Raw genomic sequence first — 26444 nt, 5'->3', positions numbered from 1 at the left:
CACAATCTTAAGAGAGACCTATAAATTCATTAAGGAATTTTCCTTCTAATACAGCCACAAGCTCACTCATAATTTAGTGTTCTCTCAAACCATTCAAATTATCGGCCTCTGTTGATTGCATTATTAGAAATTTTTGTCTTGTTGAGCACTCCTGGTGTAGCCATGCAATATTTATCCAAAAGTATGTATTTCATTTCTCACATGCATGCACCTACCTCCATCCACACAACTCCTTCACTTGAAATACATAAGGGACTTACTAGTCTAAGTCATGAATACAGTACTTAGTCCTTTATCAGATTTGTTGTAAGAAGATGAAATTCCCATTGTAAAATCCTCATTTTATAATTCAGTCAGCTTCTACTCTCTAACCACCAACATTGCCCTCAGAAGACGACAGAGAGTGAGTTTTCAGAGGAGCTGAAAATGACATCTGGGCATCTGATTCCTATAGGTTTACAAATCACAGAATCACACTACAATTTAGATTGGAAGGGACCTCCAGAGATCACCTGCCCCCACCCCTGGCTTAAGGCAGGGCCAACTCAGATTGTGGTAAGTCCCCTCTTGATGCTTTTATTTTTTTAAAAGAAAGGTCCTTAGATTCCTTCCATAAATGATGGATTTTGCAGAGCAGAAGCATTAATATATTGGATTTAATTCTGTTTTCATTTTCATCAATATTACACTTCTATAAATCAACTGGTTTCTGTGAAAGTATTCCAGATTTATGGTAGTGTACTCAGAAAACAGAATCAGATCTTCCTTAAAAATGGTTTCTTGAACAAATGTAATAGTACATTTGTTCTAATTGATATGCTACAAAACAACTCCTCTTGGCAGCGATACTCTTCACTGTGGGTCTTTTGCAAGCCTATATTTATATTTCTTGCATTGTGTTTTTATAAATGTATATACATGTGTATAATATATTTGAAGAAATTCAGGATAATATTTTAACATTTCAATAACACAGAAATATACTAAGTATTACTGAACTCTGAAAGCAAAGCAAGATACCAATCTACAGAAAGTCATTGGCATTTACCTCACAAAAGCAGGCTCAGATTTGAACAATGTGATGACCCTCGGGCAAAATCTTAGGAGTCCAAGGTCTTGATTTAATTTGTAGATGTTTAGATTAAGATGGAAAAAAAAATAACGTTTAGGATTAACCTCTGTATTAAAGATGAGGGGAGGGCTCAATTTAGCCAGTTTGGCCACAGGAACATAACCAAAAGGAGGAAAGTATCTCCACTAAGCTCTGTGGTCTCCAAAGAAAAGACAGGGATGCCATGAGGCACGCTCACTCAAAGACACGGGACCGAAGACAACTCTGCTTTTGTTCCTGACCCTGACTTCTAGCAGAGTGGTTCTCCAGCAGCTGGGACAGCAGCCGGGCACCTCCTAAGACTCGCACCATCTTTCAGAAGAGGAGGAGGGAGAACTGTTTATTCTGTAAGTGTGTGCAGCAAAAAATTTCTCTATGTAGCTTTCCAAGGTCCTTCTCTACATGAAAGCTGTCAATGGGATTTTTAAATTGACAGGTGGTTTGAGCTGTTGACCTCAGCTTTGACACTGACAGAGGCAAATTGCTATGAGCTGGTACTGGGCACCTTACAATGCCCAAGGAAGAGCTCCTCAGAGTGTACAATTTCTTGTCCTTGTGAAAGGTGTAATATCTTTATAGCACGGCGATACTAACACATACTTACTGTGCACATTCTGTTGCTGCTTCATTACACTACTTTAAAATGATCTGCAGTTACATCTCATACTCTAGCACTTTTCTTACAGTATACGACTAAATCATATTAGATTAGCAAAGAAATATATTGACAGAACCTGGAGGAACATATTGATTTTATACTTTCTTCCATTCATTTATTATGAATTTCTACTCAGTTCCACTTAGTAGACATATTCTAGAGGGGGACTTGGCAGGGAACAATGACAGTAACCATCATAAAAGATTCTTATTGTTTTCATTTATTACTGTGGCAATGAAAAAGAGGAGTCCAAACAGGAGGCAGAACTATGATGGCTAAGGAGAGCACGATGGCATAAAGGAAAGCATAAGATGGTAAAACTGCCTATGTTTCAATATATGCATAGCCATTAAATGGGCTTTGAGCATCATGATTGCAGAGGTTGAGAATGGGACCAACTAGTAACCAATAAATGCCAATTTAATAAAGAATAAGAGAACGCTCCCCAAACTCTACAAATAAGGCTGTAATTCCATTAAAAGGACTCTTGTGATATAAGCCATGTTAGCAAAGCTCATGTCATCTGTCAATGTCATCAGAACCCCAGAGTGGAATTAAAACTTTAATTTATGGGTATTTCAGGGATTTGTAACTGGAAATCCGTGGTGCCCCTGGAATCCACAAGAGGTGTTGAGATGTTACAAGGCAAATTGTTATTGCTAAACTTCTAACAGGAATCAGTGTTGTTGAAAAGCAATAAAGGCAGGAGTCTGATAGTATTGTTTAGAGGAGTATTTTTAGGATAATGATACCTCCAGCAATTTTAAAATCTAATTTCTCATTCATGCATTGCACCAGCCTGAGTGGCAGCTGATGATGCCTGCAGTATGAGGTAAGAAATTCAGAGATATTTCTGATCCCAACTTAATAAAAACACACTGTAGCTAGAGATTCCAGCTGATTCCCTTTTGCTAGCTGCGGGAGTGAGCTGGTTCTACTCGGAGGCCAGGGCCTTCACGTACAGAACTGCTGAACTCATGAACCAACTCAGAGTTACAAGTGCCCAGAAACTTCTTTGAGTTTTTTCATTTTTAAGCTTAATGACCTCCAGTAGTTAGATAGGTTCTAGGAAAAAAAACAGATTTCTTATTTTCCACTTTCACATGGAGAAATATATGAGGAGTAATTTGCCAAGTTGGCATAATCATTGAGATGGAATTTCCTTACAATCTTGTGAGTTATACCTCTGGAAGAAAGTGCCTCAGTGAAAGACCTTTCAAAATATGATAAAGTCTAACAAACCTGACCTGCTAATGTAAAATAAACCCTGCTTGATGGGGTTAGTTCTCATTATATTCCACTTTCCCTTCTCAGCCAAGACATTTGCTCCAACAAGACCACCATTCAGTCACGTTAATTTGCCAGTCCCGGAGAAGTAAGGGAAGCTTTGCCGAGGGACTCTTGTTCTCTACTGTTTGAATAAAGAAGCTATGTTTCCAGAAAAGTATATTATACCACAAAGTGCATTTTTGAGTTAAGGGATGAATTCTGAAACATTTTACTACAAAGACCCTAAAGGTAGAGTCAGAGTATTATGTGTACCGTTGCCCGGGTAGTAACAATCTGATAAAAAAAATCAACATATGCTGAGTAATATTACCAACATTACTGTGTAGGACTTTCTGGTAAGGAGACAATAAAAAAACTTTTCCTGTTGCAAATACATACTTTGAAAATGTATGAAAAGTGTGATATAGATAAAATACAGACATTCCCCTCAAATGAAACACAGACCAAATCAAAGCCTATATTGTCCAGTATCCTATTTCCTGCATATGGGAAGGAAAATGAAATGACTCCATGAAGAAGGAGACCACAGTAACCACAGTATATAGAATCAGCTGTGTACCTAGACTGTTACGACTCCCAAATCTCCCATCTGGACTAAACTCAGGAAAATCTGTACTCTGAGGAGAATAAATGAACAACTTATTATTTATGGAGTGACAGAAGGGAACTAGGATATCTCAGAAACTAATGGGAGAACTATAGATATTCAAAAGCTCATACTAGTTTCTGAGTAATAGCAGAGTGAAATATCGTGCAATGAGAACCTAAGTGCATGTTGGCTACTCAGGCAGAGCTTTAATTCAGATTTCAGATAGCTTTGCAACTGCTGAGCCAACTGACATTATAGAAGGAAAACTAGCTGTGATCCTTTCCTTACCTGCTATCAGGGGATAAACATACAGGATCATGCTATCACTGGCCTGCACTGCACTTGTGCTCCATGCAGAAAACATCTGATGCCTCAGTGCTATTTGTAGGAGAATTGAGGAAAATCATAAGCCACAATACAGGAGCTTTGTTAAGATTTCCCCAAAGACACTGAAGCTTGCTGCACCCAGGTGGGCTATCTCAACAGACTTGAATGTAAATGGGGAGTTAATCTTTTAGAAGTAGTTTTCATCTATTTTTTCCCACTTCCTTCCCAGGGAGTTTAGCATTTCCCCCATCATTTTCCTTCAGACTGTTGAAATCTGCCATTTGATGCTTGGAGAAAGGAATTTCACAATGGACCTAAGACCTGCCTGATGAGATATACCCGAGCTCCTGCCGGTAGTGTTGAAGGCAGCAATTTGGAAGAGAGTTTGATTTGGCTTATATTAATGAATCTATTCAGTATGTTCTGAGTAATTACTAACATCAAAGTTTAGTCCTTCTACAGAAAAACAGCAGCTATTGCTGTATCAGCGAAAAGGACATTGTTTAAAGAGGGTTATGAGAGACCAGTCAGTTCTTAAAACTTCATGATTTAGTCATGATAATCTTCCTACAGCTAAACTAAGAAAGAACAGAAGTAGGCTTATTAAAAGAAAAGTTCTGATTTCCAAAAGTTGATTTAATGGCTGAAAACTGAAGAACTGAGAATAAATACAACCTGAGATAAATATGGCAGATACGCCAAAAGCTGCTCTCTGCTGAGGCAAAGCTTGATTGGTCTCTACCATATTGCCCACCTGTGCACTATCCATTACTATTTCACTTTCAGGACCTGAAAATAAAATTGGCAAGATCTTTTCTCTGTTTCCATGACGAGAACTGCAGCTTACTGGCACAGCTGATACACGGAGCACATGTATACAGGGACAAGATCTTTTTTATTTTACAGTCATTTTTACAGTCATTTTTTATTTACTGGTTCAAATTTAGTCCTGTATGTTATTTAGGAACAATAGAGAGTGACAAGTGTGCGCTAAAAGGTGTATGGATAACATGACCTAAAGTGCTTCCTTCTATTTCTGTCCTTTTTGATGCAGAAAAGCGCTGAAGCAGATGAATAATCACATTCCAATTTTCATCCAGATTCAAGCAAATACTGAAAATTTATCATGGGTTTAAGTGATGTACTGAGCAAGGCTGGAATTATTCACATGCTTAGGACTAAGTTTATGTTGAACCCTTTCTTGAAGCTGGGCCCAATTCTGATGCTTTAATTTGGGTAACACACTGCCTGTTATCCCCTTCATAGCTTCATGGCTGAGATTATTTATAACGTCCCTTTAGTAATGTTTCCAGTAAATTAGTGACTAACAGAGCTTCTTAAAGCTACTACTTTACAATGGGGTATTAGAGTGTTCAGGATGCAATAGTGTATCACAGAACTACATGTATGAAGGTTACAATGAATGACAGAACTTTTGGATTAGATTGGTTTTTGGCTTATATGAATCATTTTTTAAAACAGGCATAGACATAACATCCTCTTTTTTCCTCAGAGCTTGTGCCAAAAAAAATAGTAAGTTTGCAAATGGATATTAAGCAATGCCAGATATTTTCTGGGTTTGTTTTAACAAATTAACCCTTTGTGTTCTTTTCTGATGTCCAAATAATTGTATTGGAAGCAGATGTTCCACAAAAATTGACAAGATCAGAAGACGTTATGCTCACTTATTAACATACTGTTTAATATTCACTACAACCTGTTTTAAGAACAACAATGTGTTAACATTTAAGCCAGGAGGGATTTCTGTATACCATATACTACTTGATGCAGCTTGTTTATGCAACAGTCTGGCAGATACAATTAATTTCATGGAAACGACCAGGGTATAGCATAATGGCATATTCTCTTTAAAGTACCAGAACACACTTTTCCTTTGAAAATCAGAACTTAACTAAATCACCTAACTTCAGGATGCAGAGGAAAGCCCTAAAAACGTGAAGCTCCTTCTAAAAGATAGTTGTGTGAAAAAATGGTCATTTTTATATAGAGAGAGTAACAGTTAAATCTCTGAACAAGAGAGTAAAGTAACAAGTACCTCCAACAAATGCATCTCCAGCTCCATTGGTATCTACAATTTCACTCTGATCACTCACCAACACAGGGAAAGTAGCTACTTCATTTTCTACAATGGAAGAAGAGAATAAAACATCAGTTATTTGTAAATATGACTTAGAAAAGCAAAATAAACATTGAAGAGCAAAGCAGTTCAAAACTGAAACACTGATCTTTAACCTAATAATTTGGATAAAAATAAATTTGGCTTATAATTCAGTCTGTATCTACTGCACAGGAATATGTAGCTACAGCTGATCAAGCTATTTGTTGTGGACATTTTCAGAATTATTTTCAGCCTCATCTCTTTTCTTGATCTCCTAATGTTAAGGGCAAGGGAAAAAAGTAAATCAGAAGGAAAACATATGGACATATGGAAAAGACTAAGAGAAATCCATCTTGCCAGAAATAGTGCTTCCTATCAGTCACAGAGAGGTGATTTAACCTCCAGAATAGCCAGTCCAAGCATCTGAAAGTTCAATAGAAATTGCTGCATTAGAAAAAACAGAACAAATATGGACTAACTAGAATAAAACTGTGAAATAAGGAGCAGGGATTAGTATGTATTAAAGTGCTCTCAAACTATGTCTTTGTTTAAAAAAAATGCGTGTATGCAAGGAGCCTCCATCTGACTAGATTTGGTTTCAAGACTCTAATGACTTCATTCTCTTCTTTAGCATTTCCCCTTTTTACAGTATTTCCTTCTCTGCAGCTCCCTGCCCTCTACTGGTACTCGTTAAACCTGTTTCAATAGGTGGATACTCAGCATCTTCACCTCCAATTCACTGCCACACCACAGCTCAACATAATTACACCACTTAGGTATGATAACTTTAGAGTTCTAGGGTTATAAATTTAATATATGCCACTAATTAATCAGCTAGGGCTTTCCAGGTGGCAATGTCATAATGACGTGATAAAAATATAATTACCACCTTGTCACAATACCTTGTTAAAGTGTAAATTACCCCTGTAACAGAGCCAATGGAAGTTCTGCCTCTGGTAGTCAGTATGCATTAAACTGTCTCAGAGCAAACAGATTGTCCTTTGGCAGACAGCAGGAATTAAAGAAAGGGAGGGGGGAGAAAAGCCTGTCAACCAGCAAAAACGAAAACCATCAGAGCTGCCTTCTTTTGATTTTTGGTAAAAATAGACATAAAATCGAAATAGATCCCCCCAATAGCTAAAAGTTGGAGGTACATATGTAATTTCTTCATTGTCCAGCAACAGAACACACCATAAAAATCATTCCTACACTGCCTTGCACAGTTGCAAACAAGGAAATCCAGTTTGGGAAGCACATAAAGAATTCACAGTCTCAAATCAGGCAAGCCTGTGTATGCTGCAGAGGTACCAGAAGGATCCTGGTTTCTGTGAAATGCAGTGTATCAGCTCTACTGCTCCTCACCATCTGCTACTAAGTGAACCAGGCAGATATAATGATGCTGCCTCCAGAGGGAACTGTTGGCTGGCCCACCAGGAGGGGAGGGGAGCATTAGCAACAATCATCCATGAGAGGCAAAGGAAAAAGGGTAATGAAAAACATAAGATGAATATTCCAATTAAAGAACAGGTTTCAGTCAGTTCTCAGTGCATCCTACTCTCTACCCTGTTAAGAAAGCTATTTAGAAACCTACTTCAATGCTGTGTTGTACTCTTAAGATAGTCTTCAAGAGCAATGTTTTTCAGTAATTTTAACAGGATTCATTTGAATTGGAAATCAAGAAAGAGAAGTCTTACATCAAACTCTGCTAGGAGAGCAGAGTGTATTCATCCATTTCATAAGAAACTACATATGATTTGCTTTAGATAATGCAAAAACAATCAGTAAAGTGATAAATCTGTTGAAGACACATTGTAATAAACTAACCTGCTTCCTTCCTGAATGTGCACAGCCACACACAGATGTTCTACATTAAGGACATGTGCACACTTGCACGTGCATACAAATGTACATGTTTGGGCACAGAGAGTGAATAATGCACACAGATTGTATTTGGGATGCCATAATCGGGGGCTGGCATCAAGTAAGACTCTGTATTCAAGCAAACTTACACAAATGAAAGTTCTCACCGTCATCTTTCTCCTTGCTTTTCCTCCTGAGTCTTGCTTCCTTCCCTAAGCTCCCTCAAGTACTTTCAGGCAAGCATTGCACCACGAGCTCTTATTCTATCCTTTCTGCGGTAGATGTAAATGTAAATAACTGAATTATTTAAAAAAAAAAAACACATCAATGAATTCAGTTGGTATGAGGGCAAGCTTTTTAACTGATCACAGTTTTCCACTGCCATGTGGATCATATATTCTGTCTTCCTCTGTCCATAATTTTACATATTTTTGAGTGGGGCAATAATCTCATATTTTCAAGTACTGACATTCCAGAAGCAACAAGCATGGCTTTGGAGGACATACTGCATTGTAAAGATATTAGCATCTGCATGTACTGCACATATCCAATACAGCAAATTATATTTCTTTATCCTTGTGAGAAGTTCTACTAGCATAATATAGTATACTGATCTGTTTAAATCCATACTTAACAACATCACACATTAAAAGACACACCAGAATAATACTGATGTTTTTTTCTTTCCTTCAAAATAAATGAAGTCATTTAGAATCAAGCCTCCCATTAAGTCACCTTTCTGGGTCCATGTAACAGCATATAAAATAGCTAACATTTCTCACTGATCTCACTCTTGTAACAACCAGGCACAACAGCGTAAATTAAGATGAAGCAGAAGTCTCGATTCTGCATATACTTGCTTTTGTGAGTTTAATGTTACTTTAATTTCATTTCTGTGTGTGATCTATTATATTACAAAACTTCCAAATCCATCATAGTGAACAGAGAGACACTTTGGCTGAGTGCACTGGTCATCAGTGGCCTTGCTTTTCAAAGTCAGTTCTGATTTCATTTATCATTCTGAGAGCTTATGAAATAAAGAATAATTACATAAGTGTTTTGAAATCCAAGTGCTGATCCTCTGGGCATAATATCCAATGTTCTATTTTTAAGCAACAAATATCTTCTATGGTAAACACACTCAGATACAGCACAGTCTGTCATGGTATCATTTCTGGGAAGCCAGAACAGGGAGTGTAAACTGCAGCAAGGTGTATATAATTAGGAAAATTTATAATAAATATTCAAGCAACCTGAAATCTTGGGACTTTGATTCAGCTCTGTCGATGACTTTACAGTGTTGAGTAACTCCAGTGACTACAACTGCTTTAGAATGATGATTTCAAAATAATCAAAATTACACAATTAATGTAGTGATTTCATTGGCTGAAGACAATATTCACAGATGAATCAGAATCAGCTCACTGGTAAATTTAGTTATTGTTAATTTGTCATATTAGATACATAGAGATGTGACAACTATTTTCCTCAGACAAAATATGCACTGGGATATCTAGCTCAAGGTATTTTTTCAGGTAAAACAATCTGGAGAGAAAATAATTGGAGAACAATATTAATTGAAAAAAACAGCCTTCCTTCTATTCTAATGCATAGAGAAATCTAAGCTTCCAAATGAACACAGGTCTATTTCGTGATGTTAACGGAAACCATCAAACTCTGATGATAGCTGCAAAAACTACAGGTCTGTCTTTAAACCAAATTAGAATCACAGACAACACGTCTACTCTTAGTACAGTAATAAACACCAGCAAGCAATCATTACATCCAATTAGGCTGAGTACTTCCCTTAACTGGGTCATTTACCAGTCTCTCTTGCTCTTAAAAAGTAGATTAAATGTGTAAACTTACATTTAATTACCTGTAACAGAACTCTTATGGGCAACACGTTGGAGTGTCCTTAATTTTGTATTAAAATAAAACAAAATGAGGAAGGGAGTCCTAAAATACATACAAAAAATGTCTAGCTATTTCCTCAAATAAGCTTTTGATCCGTGGGCTGATAGTGGCAGTACAGATGCTTACAAGATGGAGACACACTCATGCTTCTTTTGTGAGCTTTATCTTGTAAAAAAAAAAAGAACAACTGCAAACCAGAATTCTGCCCCATCTCCTCCCCACCCCCATCCTCTCTAATTTTCTTTAGATCAGGGGCCAAAACCAGATAAAAAGAAAAAGAAAGAAAGGACAGGAAAAACAGAAGATAGAAACCTAAGCTCAAAACCTATAAATGTCTCTGGACAGCTATGAGGTAAGGAGTAATGAGAAAAGTATTTGGAACAAACCCGTGTCAGCTTGGATGATTCTGAGCTCTTACCTCTCTCCAAAAGGTAAAAAAGAAAAAGAAGCCTGTAGGCTCTAGGCTTCTTCACTTTCTTTGGCACATTAATGCCTCTTTTAAAATTAGCAGGATAATAATATTTTCTCCTGTTTCTTATACAGTGGAAACTGCTGCTGTTGCTCTATTTGGCACCCAGATAACAGATTCGATACACAAATCAAATAGATACTGTAATTCTCAGACCAGATCAGCACTGCAGTGTCCAAAGCCATAACAGCGCATCAGGAGAGCACTGTGTGCTGAATCTCCTGTTAGAAATACTTGGGCTTCCAATAATAATGTATTTCAAACCTGGCAGTGTCGATTCAACCTGTCATTTCAAGGCAAACAGAATGAGATCCTGCATTTTCAGGCTGGGACTTTCAGATAGCTGCTCTGCATGAACATTACAGACCCCCTGGCACTTTCTGTGTGCATATTAACTTTGCCTTGTTTTCATGCCAACATTTCCCCTCTCCTGCATCTATTTCTGTGCACTGTGTGGCCTAGTATTGTAGCTATCTAGGGTTTGTCAGAGAAATAAGGAATTTATTTGCGCAAGTCAATGGAAGCTAAACAGTATACTGAGGGAGATGTAAGTCAGCCACATGCTTTGGATCTTTGTAATCAAGTATCTTAATAACACACAACAAAGGATGCTGTATTCTAACATGTTCAATATGTAGCCAAGAAAACTTTATGACTAGGAATATAGAAGTCTTTATAGATACAATAAACAATGCTACTCAAAACATGTCATACAGTAGTTGCCATTTACAATGCCATTGTATGTCTATGGTATGATACAACTAATTAATGTAAATATTAATATTTTTATATAATAAAAGATCTAGATAGTGCTACCAGGCTAAAATTCTCCTTGCAGCTCACTAAGCAAAAGCAAGTACATGTAGCTGTGCTGGCCAGGATGCAAAGAGCTGTCCCTCAGAGGCAGCTAGTTCATTTACAGTAGAAACAGAGAAAGACTCTGACGCCAAAGACTTTGAACCTTCTACAGCTCTACTCGTGGTCCTACAGATAGGTATCTGTAGGGGGAAATGACAGTGTGCAGATCCTGCTTCCCTTCTCTTCTAGGGTAAAGTTAATGCAAAGATGTCCAGTGATACCTGCCTTCCCTTTATAGTTCTGCCCAGACATACACATTGTCCCGTCATCTAGCCGAGAGTATTTTTACTCACAAGTCATATTCCTAGCATCTGATTAAAGTAAGATTCACAGGATTAGAGTTAATAGAGGAAAGAAGGTTGCTCCAAAGGAACAAATTCATACACCGAGTTCTCCCTCTCCATCAGCCATTAACAATGATGTAAAACTAAACAGTATCTTTGCACCCAGTGTGTACCCACTGAACCCTTATGCCTGATTCTCTACGCACTCCAGTCAATACAACACTCCTTTGAACTAACTCTTGATTTATACCATCATGAGATCAGACTTTGTACCTCTATGTCTAGTTACAACTGTAAAAAATGTAACAGCATCACCTAATGACACATGAATGGTTTTTATAGGCCCAAATGTGTTTTGTTCACCTTACAGAAAGTGAGAGCCACTTTGAAATTCTCTGTACCATCACTGCCAATGCCATCAGCTGAACCTCTACTTTATTTCTGATATTAATTGTTTGTTTGTACAATTAAAGAAAACACTATAATTGTACGAAAAAGATGAGGAGACATGAAGAGGTCAACAGAAGACACTACGGTTTTGCTTCAGTTTGGCATTAATATAATTTTTATATATATACATATATGGAAAAACTGGCCCAAAGAACAAACTGCTGAATTTTTCTGGCATGTGTCACAATGTTTAAAGTTTAGAATGGCAATGAACTCTGTTGAAAAAGCCTTTCTGAGCACACGAGACTACTGCCATTTGCCCGTGAGGCGCAGCTTTCAGAGAGAGCTGAAACTGCGCCTACTGAACCGCCAGAAAACGCAGTCCTCTAACTCAGCGCGGCTGCTAAAGACATAAGGTAGCGCTCAGGATTAAACCATTTTCCTGTGATCTCTCCACACCAGGAAAGGGGTTGAAGGTCAAGGAAAGGCAAAGGAAGTGAAGTCGTAGGCACCAAAATTAAGAAAAGCTCAAAGCTTCTGCAAATGTTACACTGACTCAACACAATGACTGCCCTGGAATTACTGTAAAAAACTCAGATTAAAATCAGTCCTGAGGACAGAGGAGATGGGTTACAATGAACCAGACTCCTGAGTTGCATCATCCTGGTCTCTATGGAGAACGCGGGGCGCGCATCCCCTTCGCGTAACTACAGCTTTACATCAGGTGCTCATTGCTCCCCTGCAACGAGTCCAGCCAGACTCGCCAAGTCCAGCGCACCATAAAAATACATCAGGCCTCAGATACTAACAAACGTAGGTCTCTGCTCCTGCACTGTAAATCCTATGTGATTTGGTTTGGCAAGTGTACACCCTAGTGCATCCTTAAAAGTTAAAAATCAACCCCCCAAACTAGTAACTTTTGAGATGTATATGGGAGTGGAAACTATGAACAAATCTCTATTTCTATACATAAATCGAGATAGCTCTAGGAAATCAAAACAAATGAGAATGACGACAGTTGGAATTCCAATTTTCAGTGCCTAATTCAAAGAATATATCACATCTGTATGTCCAGATCACACTGACACATACTCTCTAGCTCCTATACGCTCTTACGCCTCCTAAAATTTAGCTAGGTGGATCCCGCAAAAATAAAAAAGTATTTCAGATCTAAAGAAAGCAGACCACGTACTTCACTTACTGTTTGCACTAACCCACATATTAGCAAGAACACATATATGTCTGTTTTCCATTTCATGTTATCGTACAAATGTATTTTAAACCACTACTAAAGCCTGACCATCAGAATACTGTCCTATGGGAGATTTTTCTGACAAATTCTGGTCCATAATCAAGTCAAAGCAATCCCTATCCAAAAGCTTATCAGGGAATTGTCCAAAGAAGGGATAAAAACAGCATTATATTTTGATTTTGAGAAGAAGAAAAACTGCATTATACGTCTTTATACATTAAGCATATGGCCCTAATGGGGCACACACACCTGCCGTAACTTGCAAGCTCTCTTAGCTATACCTCAGTTTCACAGTGGTGAACACAGAAATCACATCATTTAAATAAATGCCATGTTATATGACAGCTTTGTTTATGCTACATGATAATCTGAGAAGCATAGGTCATCAGTGGAGGCAGAAATGGGCCCAAGGCATTTCTATTTTACTTGAGCATCAGTGAGGCTGAAAAGAGAAGGAGTGAACATTAGGTCACTACAGAGCAGTTCTGAAGTTTTCTCTTCTGGGAGAATTTATATTTAGTTTCATACATCCAATCAGTTCATCAGAATGAAAGAGACAGCCTTTCCTAAAAATATTATTAAAAATAAGTTAATACATACATTATATACACACACACACATTCTCTTTTTTAATTAATCAGATATTATTCTTTCAGACATTGCTTAGGAATATATATCATAGAAATCTCAGAGCATTGCCTTTAAATACTCGAATTCCATGTAGAAATCTTATTTTTCTCAGAGGTCAGACCTTTAATTTTTACATTTATTTTTTCTTCTCATGCTGTATTTGTAAATTCTCTGTTGCCTTTAATTAAAATCTCTCTAGACTACTTATTTATTTTTGAAGAATGAAACTTCCTTGCTAAATGAATTTTCTCAGGCTTTTGCATGGTTTTAGATCAATTAGAAGAAGCCACTGCAGTGCTGGCTGAGATCTGCATTAATCTCAAAGGGCAAATGTTCTGCTCTTAAAACACCAGTTAAAAACAAAGTAACTCCACTCTTTTAAATCAAATTCTTTTAGACTTTTGCTAGTCTAGGAAGAGAATTTGGTCCAAACTGAAGGAGTTTATTTTCCCCCCAAATTAGTTGCAGATCATTTCTTAGATAATTAAATCCCCCTACCGATGATCTCTCTAGGAACACTTAATCAATTCATAAGTATTAGCTAATTATTGCTGCAAGTAGAATGTTCAATCTACCACCTTTTAAAATAACTACACATACATTTTAATGTATATTACGCAACACTGAATTTATACATTATTTACTACGTAGCCAAATGAATTTAGTTTGATGCAGTTAAGACAAAGCCAATTTTGAAAGACAGAGCTCTTGAATCATATGTTTGTGTAACAAGGCCTTTAAAGCATGGCTGTAGGATGGGGGCGCTCACAAAGGTAACACAGCAGGCTTTGTAGTCCACACACTACTGTCATTTACAGTAAACCCCAACACTATAAAAACAGGCTGCTCGACAAAACCAAAATAAGTAACCTAGGAGACAAATTAAAATCTTCCATCCTCCACCTCTGCAGAACCTTGTCAAGTTGGTGCTATGCTATTTTTAGTTAAAAACAAACCAAAACAACGCAACAATTGATCTTTTTGGAGCAATAATAAAAATGCAAAAAAATTAAACTTTAATTGGCACATACAGCCAAGTTCAATCTGCGATCTTTTAAACCTTACTTGTATTTGCCTATTGTCAAGCTGACCAGCTTCTATGTATTAGAAGGAAGAATCAAAAACAATTCCTGCTCTAAAGAAGTTTACAATCTGAAAAACAAGATTAGTAGGCAAGTAAATAAAGATGTACAGATAAAATGTAGACTCTCTGCTGCTATACTTAAGTTATGAAGAACTTAATGAAGAAAGCCAATAAGCAGCTCTTAAAAAAAAAAAAAAAAAAAAAAAAGAAAGAAAGAAACAGAATTGTATTTAATGCAGATGTGCAGGCTAAAGCTCTGTTTATCCCACAGAGCAAGATCATTTCAACTGCAACTTAGAAATGTGAGAAGAACGCTGAAAAACGCTTGTTACTTGTTCCTTTTAGACCTAATTCAGTATAAAACACATACTTAATGGTTATTTAGGCATAATGCCCACTTTTCTTTGCCCTCTTTTCCAAGATGAAATAAACCTTGTTTTTTTTTTTTTTTTTTTTTTAAACACATTTAGAGTTTCTATCTTACATTTTGAATGAGAGTTGTCTTATGGAAAAAAAAATAACTTAGGTAACTTTGAATTTACCAAATATATACCTGCACTAAGTTTTCCTAATCATTGCTTTGTATTGTCTTTTCATTCACATTCTTTTCCCCTGCCCGTCTGTATCGTTCGTGGATTCCTCCTGACTTCAGAAATGCCTGAGATGTCTACAAGCTACCTGAAGTTAACTGTAGCCTACAATCCTAGCATAATTTGGATTTTTATGCCCTCTCCCCAAATACTTAGGTTTCATTTTTTCCTCCATATAAATACAAATCTGATCAGATCCAGCAGCCTGATACTCAGCGTCAGCAGCGTCGGTAATACAGGGTGCCAGGAATGAACAAAGCTTCTTGGAAAAATAGTCATATTTAGAGCAGTTTTTCCTGCTGAAAGCACTTGTCAGACTAAACCTTTTATCCTGTATTATTTTACCCATCCAGTCTCTATTTCCTTTTTCTGATTTCATTCTTAAATTCATGTCTATTTTGCAACAACATTCAGGCTGGGAATTCACCTGTGACCCCAGTCTCCAAGGAGAAGAGGGCTGTCACTGCCCACCAGTTCCTCTGTTTCCAGCCATCCTTGCCTTCCCTAGCAGCTTTGTCTGGTCTTGAAGAAACAAACTTCATTTCTCTTTATCTTCCAATTTCTAATGTATTTTAATTTCTGCACTCATTTCCCAAAGCATTTTCATATCACAGCTTTACATGCTCTCATCATCTAGATCAGGGCAGCATCTAACCCAGAAGGCGACACACAATAAATACGCTTCCAATAGGTGTACCTAAAATGTTTTGCTTTGTTTCTCTGAACATCTGTTTTGGTTGCACACACAAAGACCAGTTTATGGCTTCTCTGTTCTGCCTTACACAATAACTGTCACTCGATTTTTGAAATGTTTAACTGCCTACATAGGCAGGAAGTCCAGAAATGATCTTCAGGTGCCAGTTATAAAAATGTCAGTACAAGAGGCAGATACTTACTTATATCCCATGATGCACTAGAGATTAAAAGAAAATTGCATTATTAGCACTCTACTAACTACAGCATTTAACTGCACACAGATGGAAGTTCATATTTGTGTAGTAATTTACCGTGTGCAGTACGTATTGTAATCTAATTCACCACAATGCATAATTTTTGACCAACTTGCTGTTGTTAAATAATGCAAGTATTAGGTTATTAAATTTTTTACAATTAAGTGACTAAGAAAGCTGTTTATTGCCTTCCGTTATATCCTCTGTTAATAAGATCGTTGTTGCAGATGTTCATGTATGCTGCATTGATGTTTAATGGTGCATGATGCTCTAGGTGGTTCCCATAACCTTGCTTTGTCTACTATGAGCTGACTCAATTGATATGATAATAGAGAAACGAGGTCTGAAACAAGCTGGGCTGTACTGGCACAATTTGCATAACCTTTAAATTTGCCATCATTTGATAGCCAACTGCTCCTAAAAATTCTTATTCAGTTGTCAGTGACAACAATATACTGTACAAACAGCATTCTGCTGTTGGACAGGTGGGGAGGAAAGAGAGAGCATGCATAGCTTATTGCACTTTTATGTCCTATCAGGAAATGTGCTCATTATCAAATTTATAAAGCCAACAATTTGGAACAGAGTTCTGCAGTTTCGTTTGTGATCAACGGCTATTAGCCACAATGCATGGCCTGGCACCTTTTCAGGTTCACAGTACAATATCACAGTGTCAGATTGCGAGGGGTATAAATATTTGGTTCCCTAGACTCCTCTCTGATGTAGTTTTGACTGCTAATCACTAGGGCCAGCAGAGTAATTGGAAGGGAGCGTAACAGGTGGTGGGGAACACAAGGAGCAAAGCTCAGCAAACAAAATCAGCATAAGTAGCCCTCCAAACTTTAAACCTCCTTTCCAATGACCGCAAGTATTCTTTTTAAACAAACATTACTATTGTGTCACGTTGCAGATACAGTCAAAACCTAACAATATAAAAACAGTTCATGCTTACTGTATTCACTAAATCTGCTGTCTGTACATACTTTAAGTCAGATCTGCTTATTTTACTGACTTTATTATTCACAACAATGAAAACTATTGCAAAGCTAAGTTGGCGCCTACTTCAGTTCAAATAGGATCAACTACATAAACTTCACTTGTGGTATCCAGAGGTCTATATCCAAACTGCCACTTCATAATCTCTATTATGTTCAGGTGTGTCACGGTCAGGCCTTTGGTATATGAATAACATGTGCACAGCCAGTTTTTTATATGTGGAATCTAAATCATTCCCATCTTACTTTACCTATAAAACCTACTGTGGAAAGCACTGAACCAAACTGATCACAAAACCTCACAATTCCACTATTAGGCAATTAGCAATTTTTGAGAACTCCATTTGGCCTTTTCTTATTCCAGTGTTAGACCTAAGTGTTTAGTTCTCGTACCGAAAATATTTCCTAAATCACTAAAGTTACATGAATGAGGACCCATTTAAACCACCCCTTTGTCCATTTTTCCACTAGCCAAAATATCCACTCCATCCTTCCTAGAATTAAAGATTTTTCCATTCAGTCACCTTTTTCCCAGAAATTCTATTGTCTGAGACTGGACGCTATAGCAGCAAAACTTCTAATCAAGGGGTTTGTTCCTGCAGTTAATTTTCTACTAGGCTCACCACACATACCCACATTTTACCTTCTTTCTGTTGTGTATGACTATTTTACAGCGACTGTTTGAGCTGGTGAAGATTAGAGCCTGAAAACATAAGTTCCATCATTTACAGCAAAAGCATGACACAGATAGCTACAATTTAAACTTTTCTAAAATGTTCATTCAACTGTAATCACAAGATGGGAAATAAAATCTCTAAATTAAAGATGATAGACTACTGGAGTCTGTAGGGCACCCTCTGAGTAGACATTCTGCTGTTCAGACTCCTCTGTGATGATTTGTTACGAAGTGAACTGCCATCTAACATAACAAGGCTAAAACTGCCAAAATAATGGAAAAAATGATCTTTCACATAAGATATTCTGCCTAGGTGCCAGTGGTCAAAGGTCCAGATCTTTATGCACCTCATTTGTAAGAGACTACAGAGAAGATACTTTAAGGTAAAATGTGTTATCAAAACTTTCAGTATACAGTTCCCTTTTTACATAACCTCTAGGTAGACTATGAAAAGTGAATCAGAGATTACAGACAAGGTGCAACACACGCAAAGACAAATGAATCAGCAGGAACCATTAATATTCATGAATGGTTTAAGTTCTCCATGGCCATAATCAATATCCAATGAAGTTAATGAGATCCTTCCACTGATTTAAAAAAAACATTTGGCTGAACCCCTGAGACAACAATTTCCTATTCTCTGCAAGCACTCCAGCTGACAGCACGCACTTTGGTAAGTCGCTAGCCTTCCATCCAGAATTTCAGCAACAAACAAAAGATGTTATCTTATTTCAAATTGGTCTTGCAAAATGGGCAATATAATGTTATAGGACTCTATAATGGAGCATTTAGTATCTTTAATTGAAGAACAGTCAAGGCCACAGTAGTTACTTGGCATGTTACCACCAATATGAGATCCATAAATAAGACAATCATTATTTGTTTAACAAGGAAAAGAACAGAAAAGCTTTAATGTTTTATCCTCCCCAAAGGTTGAGTTTTTGTTTTAACTTCACATCTCTAAAAAGTAGTTCTTCACACTGTGTACAGACTCTAATGTTTTCTAACACATTTAAGCCCATTCAGTAGATTTAATCACTGATAACTAGAGTTATAAGTTCAAACTGGCTTTGACCTTGAGCAGTATGACATTATCCAAAAACCATTAATGGTCTGAAACTAAACGAAAAGCTCATTAATAAAAGCAAAACTGTACAAAGGTACAAAGGTACCAAAAAAAAAAAAAAAAAAGGAAGTTTTATTAAAAGTATTGATCATGACCTAGGGCGCTATAGACATTGATCTTCCCACATCTCCACAGGAAAAAAAAAAAAAAGTTAAGCCAACCTATTATTGATCTCTTATGAAATCTGCTGAACAAGTCATACATTTAAATCCTTCCCAAAAATAATCACACCAAATTAAAGAGAAAATATATTTCTTTAAAATTATTGGTAGCTGAACATACGATAAAAAAAATTACCATCTGATTATTGTCATAAAATATATACCCTATTAGCATGGTTTGAACTCAAGTGTTGGGAGGTGAGAAGTCTGTTCACTGTAACCCTTTAAATCATGTGTTTCAGGTTTTAGTTTACTAAACTGTATGTCTTTAAGGAGAAATGGGTTGTATCCAATACTTAATATTGCAGTAACACAGAATATGTGTATGAAAAAGGATAACACTGAATTTGAAACTTAAAGAATTCATTTAATGAAAAGTTTATCAGATAATTATTTTACATGAAATACAATACTGTAGTTTAGATTTTTTTCAGTTTAAAAAGTCAGAAAAATACATTCAGGCTAAAAGAGCAAGGTAGTTTCAAAAACAGTGGCAGAAAAACTAGAAGTCACCAGAATTTTATCTTTGGTGTGCATTGAGAGAGGTAGGTGTCGTTTTCAGAAAATAAGGGATAACCTTGACAAAGTGACATCAATTATATGTACATGCAAAAAGCACAAATTAAAGTTGCAAGGCTGTCATTAGTTCCAGTACAGAGTGATTTTGCAATCTCACCTTTCTTTTAGTATAGCTCCATAGTAAAACTGCTAGTCTTTAGAACATGAGATGTCAGAGAGATCATTCCCCTTCAGATAATATATTCTTGGCTCTGTCCCTTACTCTTAGCTCTTTGCTTTGCAGACATAATTCTACAATATTACCAACTCATCCTGGAGCGACCTTCTTTCCAACTTTAGAAAGAGAGACTTTGTTGCTAGATTGACATTCAAAATAAAACATGTCTCAGTCTGAGGCTCCATAACAATTAAACCTGCTACAGTTTGCAAATGCTATGGTCTCATCCTTGCCCGCTTTTATCCTTCTTCTACCATGCACTCAGTGCTCTGACGCTGGCACTAGCACTCATCTGGACCCTGCAATAAGCAGGTTCATGAAGCCCAGTTCCTTACCAAAAGAGATTTCTGCCAGTTACTGCAGACTGCTGAACTGGTTCACCATCACCATGGGGGCTGAGAAGAGCTGGCAGTGCGATGGAAAAGTTGGGGGGAGGGGGGAAATGTGTATCCTGGGATGGGTCTGTGACTTCTATCAATTTAAAACTGTCATGGAACCAAGTTACCTCATGCTCTGAGGATTAAGCATCTACAGACTGAATAAGGTGACTTCTCTTTCTCCCATGATTACCCCAGAACAGAAGGGCCTGCCTTGACATGTACAAGGCTTAATTCCTATAAGTCTTTCTTCTCAGGAGTCCTGGTAGGTAGTTCTGTTGCTTCTTGGTTGGAGCAAACAAAATTAAATTGTGCTGATGTAATTTTTTCTACACAAACCACCTCAAAACTCAGCAGGTCTCCTGTGAATATGATTTCTTAAGTATTAAAGCCATGCGTACAGGGGACATGAGAAATTTATGACAAATTAATTCTATGTGGAGGCTCTCATCAAGGAATAATACTCACTGTAGGGAAGACTTATTTCTCAAAAGAGAATTAAGCTACAGTGTACTAAGGCCACTTTTTCCTGAATGACAGTATCCAATTGGATTTGAAGGCACCTAAATCAGCATCTTACTCTAAGTTGATTCAACTTTGCTTTCCAGAGTCTTGATGAAGACAGGCCTCAAATGGTTCAAGATATGGCCTTATCCAAACCTCCTGCCAAAGTCCAGTCTTGACATTAATTGTGTCTGCCTGTTACAGACAGCACGTGCAGGCTATACATGCTGTTTCTGAGAGGAGCTCTTCAGTGTACTGTGTGCCATCTTCCTGTGATACAGTTAGGCTCATTTGGGATAGCAAACCCCAAAACTGTGTACAAAAGATTCCCACACAACTGAGTGCTTAGGCTATAAAATTCTGTGTCAATCAATGTAAAAGTGGCGCACATGGGAAAAACAGTTCTAGCTTTCAATACACAGCGATAGACTCTGAACTACCTATTACCACACCATAAAGAGAGAGAATTAAGTTACAACAGACAATTCTATGAAAATGTTGATCAATCATCAAAGGCAGCCAAAAAGAGCAATCAAATTGTTCGGAATTATTAGTCCAGGAATAAAGAACATGGAAGCAAATAAAACTAAACTACTTCGTAAACTTCTGAGGCACTCACACCTTGAACACTACATGCAATTCTAGCCCCCCATTTCACAAAGCATATAGCAGAACCAAAAAGAGGCGTAGTGAGGGGTAGCAAGGTTGTCAGAATTATGGAACAAGGAATAACTGAACACGATGGGAAGACAGCCTGCAAAAAAGACTACTGAAGAAGAGGTAAGTGAGAGCTCTGCAAAATCACAAGCAACAAGACGTTGCATAAGGAACGTGCACTGACCGACTGTTGCCATATGAGAAGCAGGAGATACCTAATAACACTCTTAAGTGGCCGACTCCAAACAAATACAGGGAGGTACTTCACACAACACTGAATCTGTGGAACTCATTATTACAAGGCATTATGGATGGAAAAATCCTGTTTCAGACTACTCAGCACAAAGACAACATCTCTAGCTCAGCAATTCCCAAGCTATGGATTGCTAGGAAGCTAGGAGAGTGTAACATGGAAGTATCACTATAAATTTGTTCTGTTTTTATCCTCTTTTATTAACACCCACTACTGTACAGTGCTGGAGATAGGTTAGATAGACTTTTGGTCTGCCTCAGTCCCCTCCCACCCTTTCATTCTACACTGAATTGCCGATAGCATATGATTCCTGCTACACAAGTTACAGAGTTCAGTATTAACAGTTATGCTTCTTAGAAGTCTTTTAAGACACCCTTTTAAGTTTAGCTAAGATACCAGTATCCAGGAACTTAAGTTTTAATGATGTGTTTCAGCTGTCTAGTGAAATTTTCAGACTCTCTCTCCCACACAGCATGAAATCGTGAACAGTCTCAGTTACAAAAAGGTGTTACTAGTTTTGCTATTCATTAGTCCCTATCAATAAGCTTTCAGTATTAATTTAGGTTCTGTGGTTTCCTAAATGACAAATATTCTATAACAGCTAAAAGAAAAATAATTCTATCGGGCTTTCTGGGTCATTTTTATATATTTTAATCTCTTCATAATTGGCTATTACCTGACTGAAATTTCTTTTTTCTAAATCAAAATCATGTTTTCCTAGAACATTTTTATTTTGTTACATTAGACGCTAAATCTTTAAACTTCTCTTTACATTTGTGAATATGAGAGCATGCAAAAGTGTGAAAGTGTGCAATCCTGTGAAAAAAAGAACACATTGTAATGTAACCTAAACTACTGTTTCCTCGGGTCCAAGACACAACTTTTGTTTGTGTAAACACATTTATCATTGCCTGATTAAAGAATTAGTCAAGATTTTCCTGACTGATAGTTTGAGTGTGTAAGCTACCAGAACTATGGAAAAGAGTAACACCTTTCCTGCTTTTTATAGGAGAATACAAAATATTTAGTAACTTGTATGAAGAGGAGCTACAAACAGGCCATAAAATGTCAGCAATGTCAATAGTAATAAATACTTCTATTTTTTTTAATAAGTAAGCTAACAAGGTAACATTCTGGTCTATGATTGCAGCACAATCTGACAAAGAAAACCTACTGACCTCTATTTAGAGTATGCTTGAACATCACTTCTTTTGATTCCCAGCAAAAGAATACAGCATCATATCATTCTGATTTAAAAATGGTTCTTAAGATCTCTAGCTTCCAAAATTTTGAGAAGCCTCCTAAAACAATCAGTTTAAAAACTCTCCTAAAATATTTAAGGTCTAACACCTTTACAAAGTAAAAAAAGTTTCATCATTCACAAAAAGCATGCTATCCATACCTTTGTTGTTATTTTATCATGGTTTGGTCCTATCCAAACACAAACATAAACTTATAATTTATGAACACACCTGCATATATTGCCTTAAGAACGGCTATGCTTGGTTACACTAACATCTGTTTAGCTCAGTATCCTGTTTCAGAGAACAGGTAGAGGCCAATGCCTACTACTACTCCAACAATAAAATCTGTGTAGGCTGGTAGGCCCTAAAATTTGGAAATGTTGCAAGTTTTATTACCCACATATTAATTTGGCTATTTGCACATCCTGTTTAATTTATTAAACAGATTAAATAACAAGGAGTAATAACAAGAAGAAAGTTGCAAAACTATTTCATTATTTACTATGTGGTAGGTGCACTGAGAATTTTTTTTTTTTTAAGTGGAATCTTTCTCATTGTACCACATCCATTGGCAGTGCTAATACATTTTCTGAAATATTCTCAATATATCCCAAAAACTGAAGAAGATACAAGTGGTATCATTAAAACAGTAAGCCCTAGCTAAGGTGGTCTCAATGCTTGAATGCATAATAAATTCATTCTTTATTGCCACATTCTAACAAATGAGCTTATTACAAATGTGCTCTTAACAAAGGTGGTCTTGCAAACATTGGGGAAAAAAGAATGGAAAATTCTATGTTCATACCCGAACATGCCAGATTTCATCATTCATAACTTGAAAAATACTGAAGTGATTTTCTTTAAATTTGGATTGTTTTTCTTTCCTCTATTAAAGCCATAAAACAAGCCAAGTTTAAAGTTTGTAGCTTCAGCTGTTTTTGAATTATGCAAATATTTCAATATAAAAGTATGTTTTTCCATTGCTGAACTGATTTTGCTCAGACTTTCCAACGATTTCCCTTTGGGCCAAAAGCAGTCATAAAATCTATCTGACTAAAAGTAATTTGTTTAAAAATGTTATGAGCAACTCTGTAAAAGGGATATACTTCACAGCATTTGCTCCTGATGTTACAGTACGCACAGAGATATGACATATCTGGTCATATCTGGCAACAGTGTTGCCAGAGCTTGCGATTTTTGGTGAGTTTCTTAAGAGACTCAGCTGCTGAAATAAGAAGATTGCAAGTATTCATTAAAAAAAAAAAAAAAAAGAACAAAAAAACCACAGAAAAGCCACAAGTATTTTTTATGTTTACTGAAAAAAGTGTTGAAACATGAAACAAATGTATCGTACCAGCTTAGGAACCCACAGTCAAATACAGAATCTCATCCTGTAAAGACTGGGAGGAGAGAGATGATCATAAAACACGGTTGTGGTTGTGGAACCAGAATACTGGTAGTCAAATAGTTCTCAGCATGGCCAAAGAGTGTTCGTACAGGAAGTTAATTCACTACTGGTCCTCATATAAACTCTTCCGTGTAAGCAAGTCCATAGACCTTATCTTCAGGTATTAGTAGCCTTCTCAAACCCCATAAACATCTGTACTGAAAGTTTTCATCACAAATGTCTTTATCACGTTATCTGTTTTAAAGAGAGTTTTATCAAAATTAATTCAGTCATTTAGGGAACTGACGTTACAGAAAAGTATAATTTTTTTGTCACGGACACTGAGAAGATCCACTGCCTTCTTCAGTAAAAGATAAAATTGAGCATCAGAAAAAAATGCACCCAAAAGATGTAAACAGAGAAACTTGAGAAAATGATCATTTGCACATGCTCCATAGAGTCTTATTAGAAGCTGACAGCTAATTTAGTCAACATTTCATCTGCCACAGCTCCTGTGTGCCAATCCTAAAGTGTCCTTTCCTCCCTATAAAACATGCTGAGCACACTCAGCTCAAATTTGAGCTTGCCTTTCCTTGCAATTATTCCTACTGACAGAAAACAGGAAGGAAAGGGAGAGGAAAGGGACCTTGGGGCTGGAGCTCTGTGATGGAGGAGATATGAACAGACAGTAGAAAGACCCAACGTGCTTTATAATAAAGTGATGGAAATTTTTCCTCTGAAAACCCAAATAATTCAAACAGACTAAGGCCCTGGACTGGCAAACAGAAATGGAATGACCAATACAATCATTGTTCCTCACTGTTTTTTTGATCTGCTTCAGTGGCGTGGACCTCTAAGTCGCTTGTCGGCCAGGGCCTCAGTGGCTACACTTCACAGTTTGGCTGAGGTGAGCTATCAGCGCTTTTGGTGGGCATTAAAACAATACCAGGTAAACTGCAGCACTCAGGAGCTGATTAAATGTCTTAGCAGTAAGGCTGGGACAAATGGCTGGAGGCAGTAGCCTTTCCAGCTATCCCAGTCTAAGCGCTCTCACTCATCTATCACAGCTACAGCCTAAACTTTCTGGTCAGTCTCCTTTTTAGAAAATCACCTGGGCGTTTCTGCCTCATCCTCCTCCACTCCTTGAATATCTTCTACTCTCTGAACCTTGAAGAATCAACAGCTGTCTCCACAGTCCTCTCCACTGCAATGATTTGCAGCATTTGGCCTTCTCTCCATCCCACAAGAGAAAAGAAGTTCCACATCTAATTTCCAGCACATAAAACTCTGTGCCCCTTCATGGATGAGCTGGCAACCTACAACAACCCCCTTTATCCAGTGTTATCTCCTGCCCTTTCAGCGAGAGCTGTATCAAAATGCATCCCCTCATTACTTCCACTCCCTAATCCCCTACTCAACCTACACACAACTCATGGAAGGGGTGCGCTCTCCCGCTCATAACCCAGCCCTCTCCGTAAAGCTGGCGGCCGCCTTGTCCCAGACAGCAAGTGAAGCTTTGTTCAGCAGTGGAAGGGAAGCTCTGTTGGGAATGTAGTTACAGCCACAGCAGTGTCTGTCACACCCTGCCATGGATGGGCAAGGGGAAAAAAAACAAGGGGCAGCTGCTGTGTCTCTTCCCAGAGCACCATCCAGTCCAAGGCTTTCACTTCCATTCCTCTGGCCCACTGTAAATGCTAGACTTCACATTGCTGCTGGACAGCAGAGAGCTTTCCATTTGGAAAATGGAGAAGAGAAGGAGAAAAGAAAGTAGAGAAAATACAAAGGCCAAATTCATCTTATTGGTGTCTGCTGCTCTCACACGCTTTAGCTCTAGCTCCATCCTATACTCTTAGAGAGGACATAAATTGAGACCGTTGGAATACGTAATCTGCCCAACAGTTGATAAAAGATGGTTAATGGCAACAGTAGAAGAAAAGAAAGAAATAGTAC

General features: G+C 37.4%; 1 protein-coding gene across 2 annotated transcripts in view; it reads right to left on the bottom strand.

Moving 5' to 3' along the window:
- Nucleotides 1–26444, bottom strand: part of ADK (adenosine kinase) — a 302860-nt gene that overhangs the window by 13503 nt on the left and 262913 nt on the right. For both annotated transcript variants that reach the window (XM_062580837.1, XM_062580838.1), the window contains exon 10: nucleotides 6032–6118. In XM_062580837.1, the coding sequence (XP_062436821.1) occupies nucleotides 6032–6118 (87 nt within the window). The remainder of the gene's footprint in view (nucleotides 1–6031; nucleotides 6119–26444) is intronic.

The sequence above is a fragment of the Rhea pennata genome, chromosome 7 (assembly GCF_028389875.1).
Source record: "Rhea pennata isolate bPtePen1 chromosome 7, bPtePen1.pri, whole genome shotgun sequence".
Classification (NCBI taxonomy): Eukaryota; Metazoa; Chordata; class Aves; order Rheiformes; family Rheidae; genus Rhea; species Rhea pennata.
Note: the sequence above shows the minus strand (reverse complement) of the source record. Positions and strands in the feature narration are given on the sequence as shown.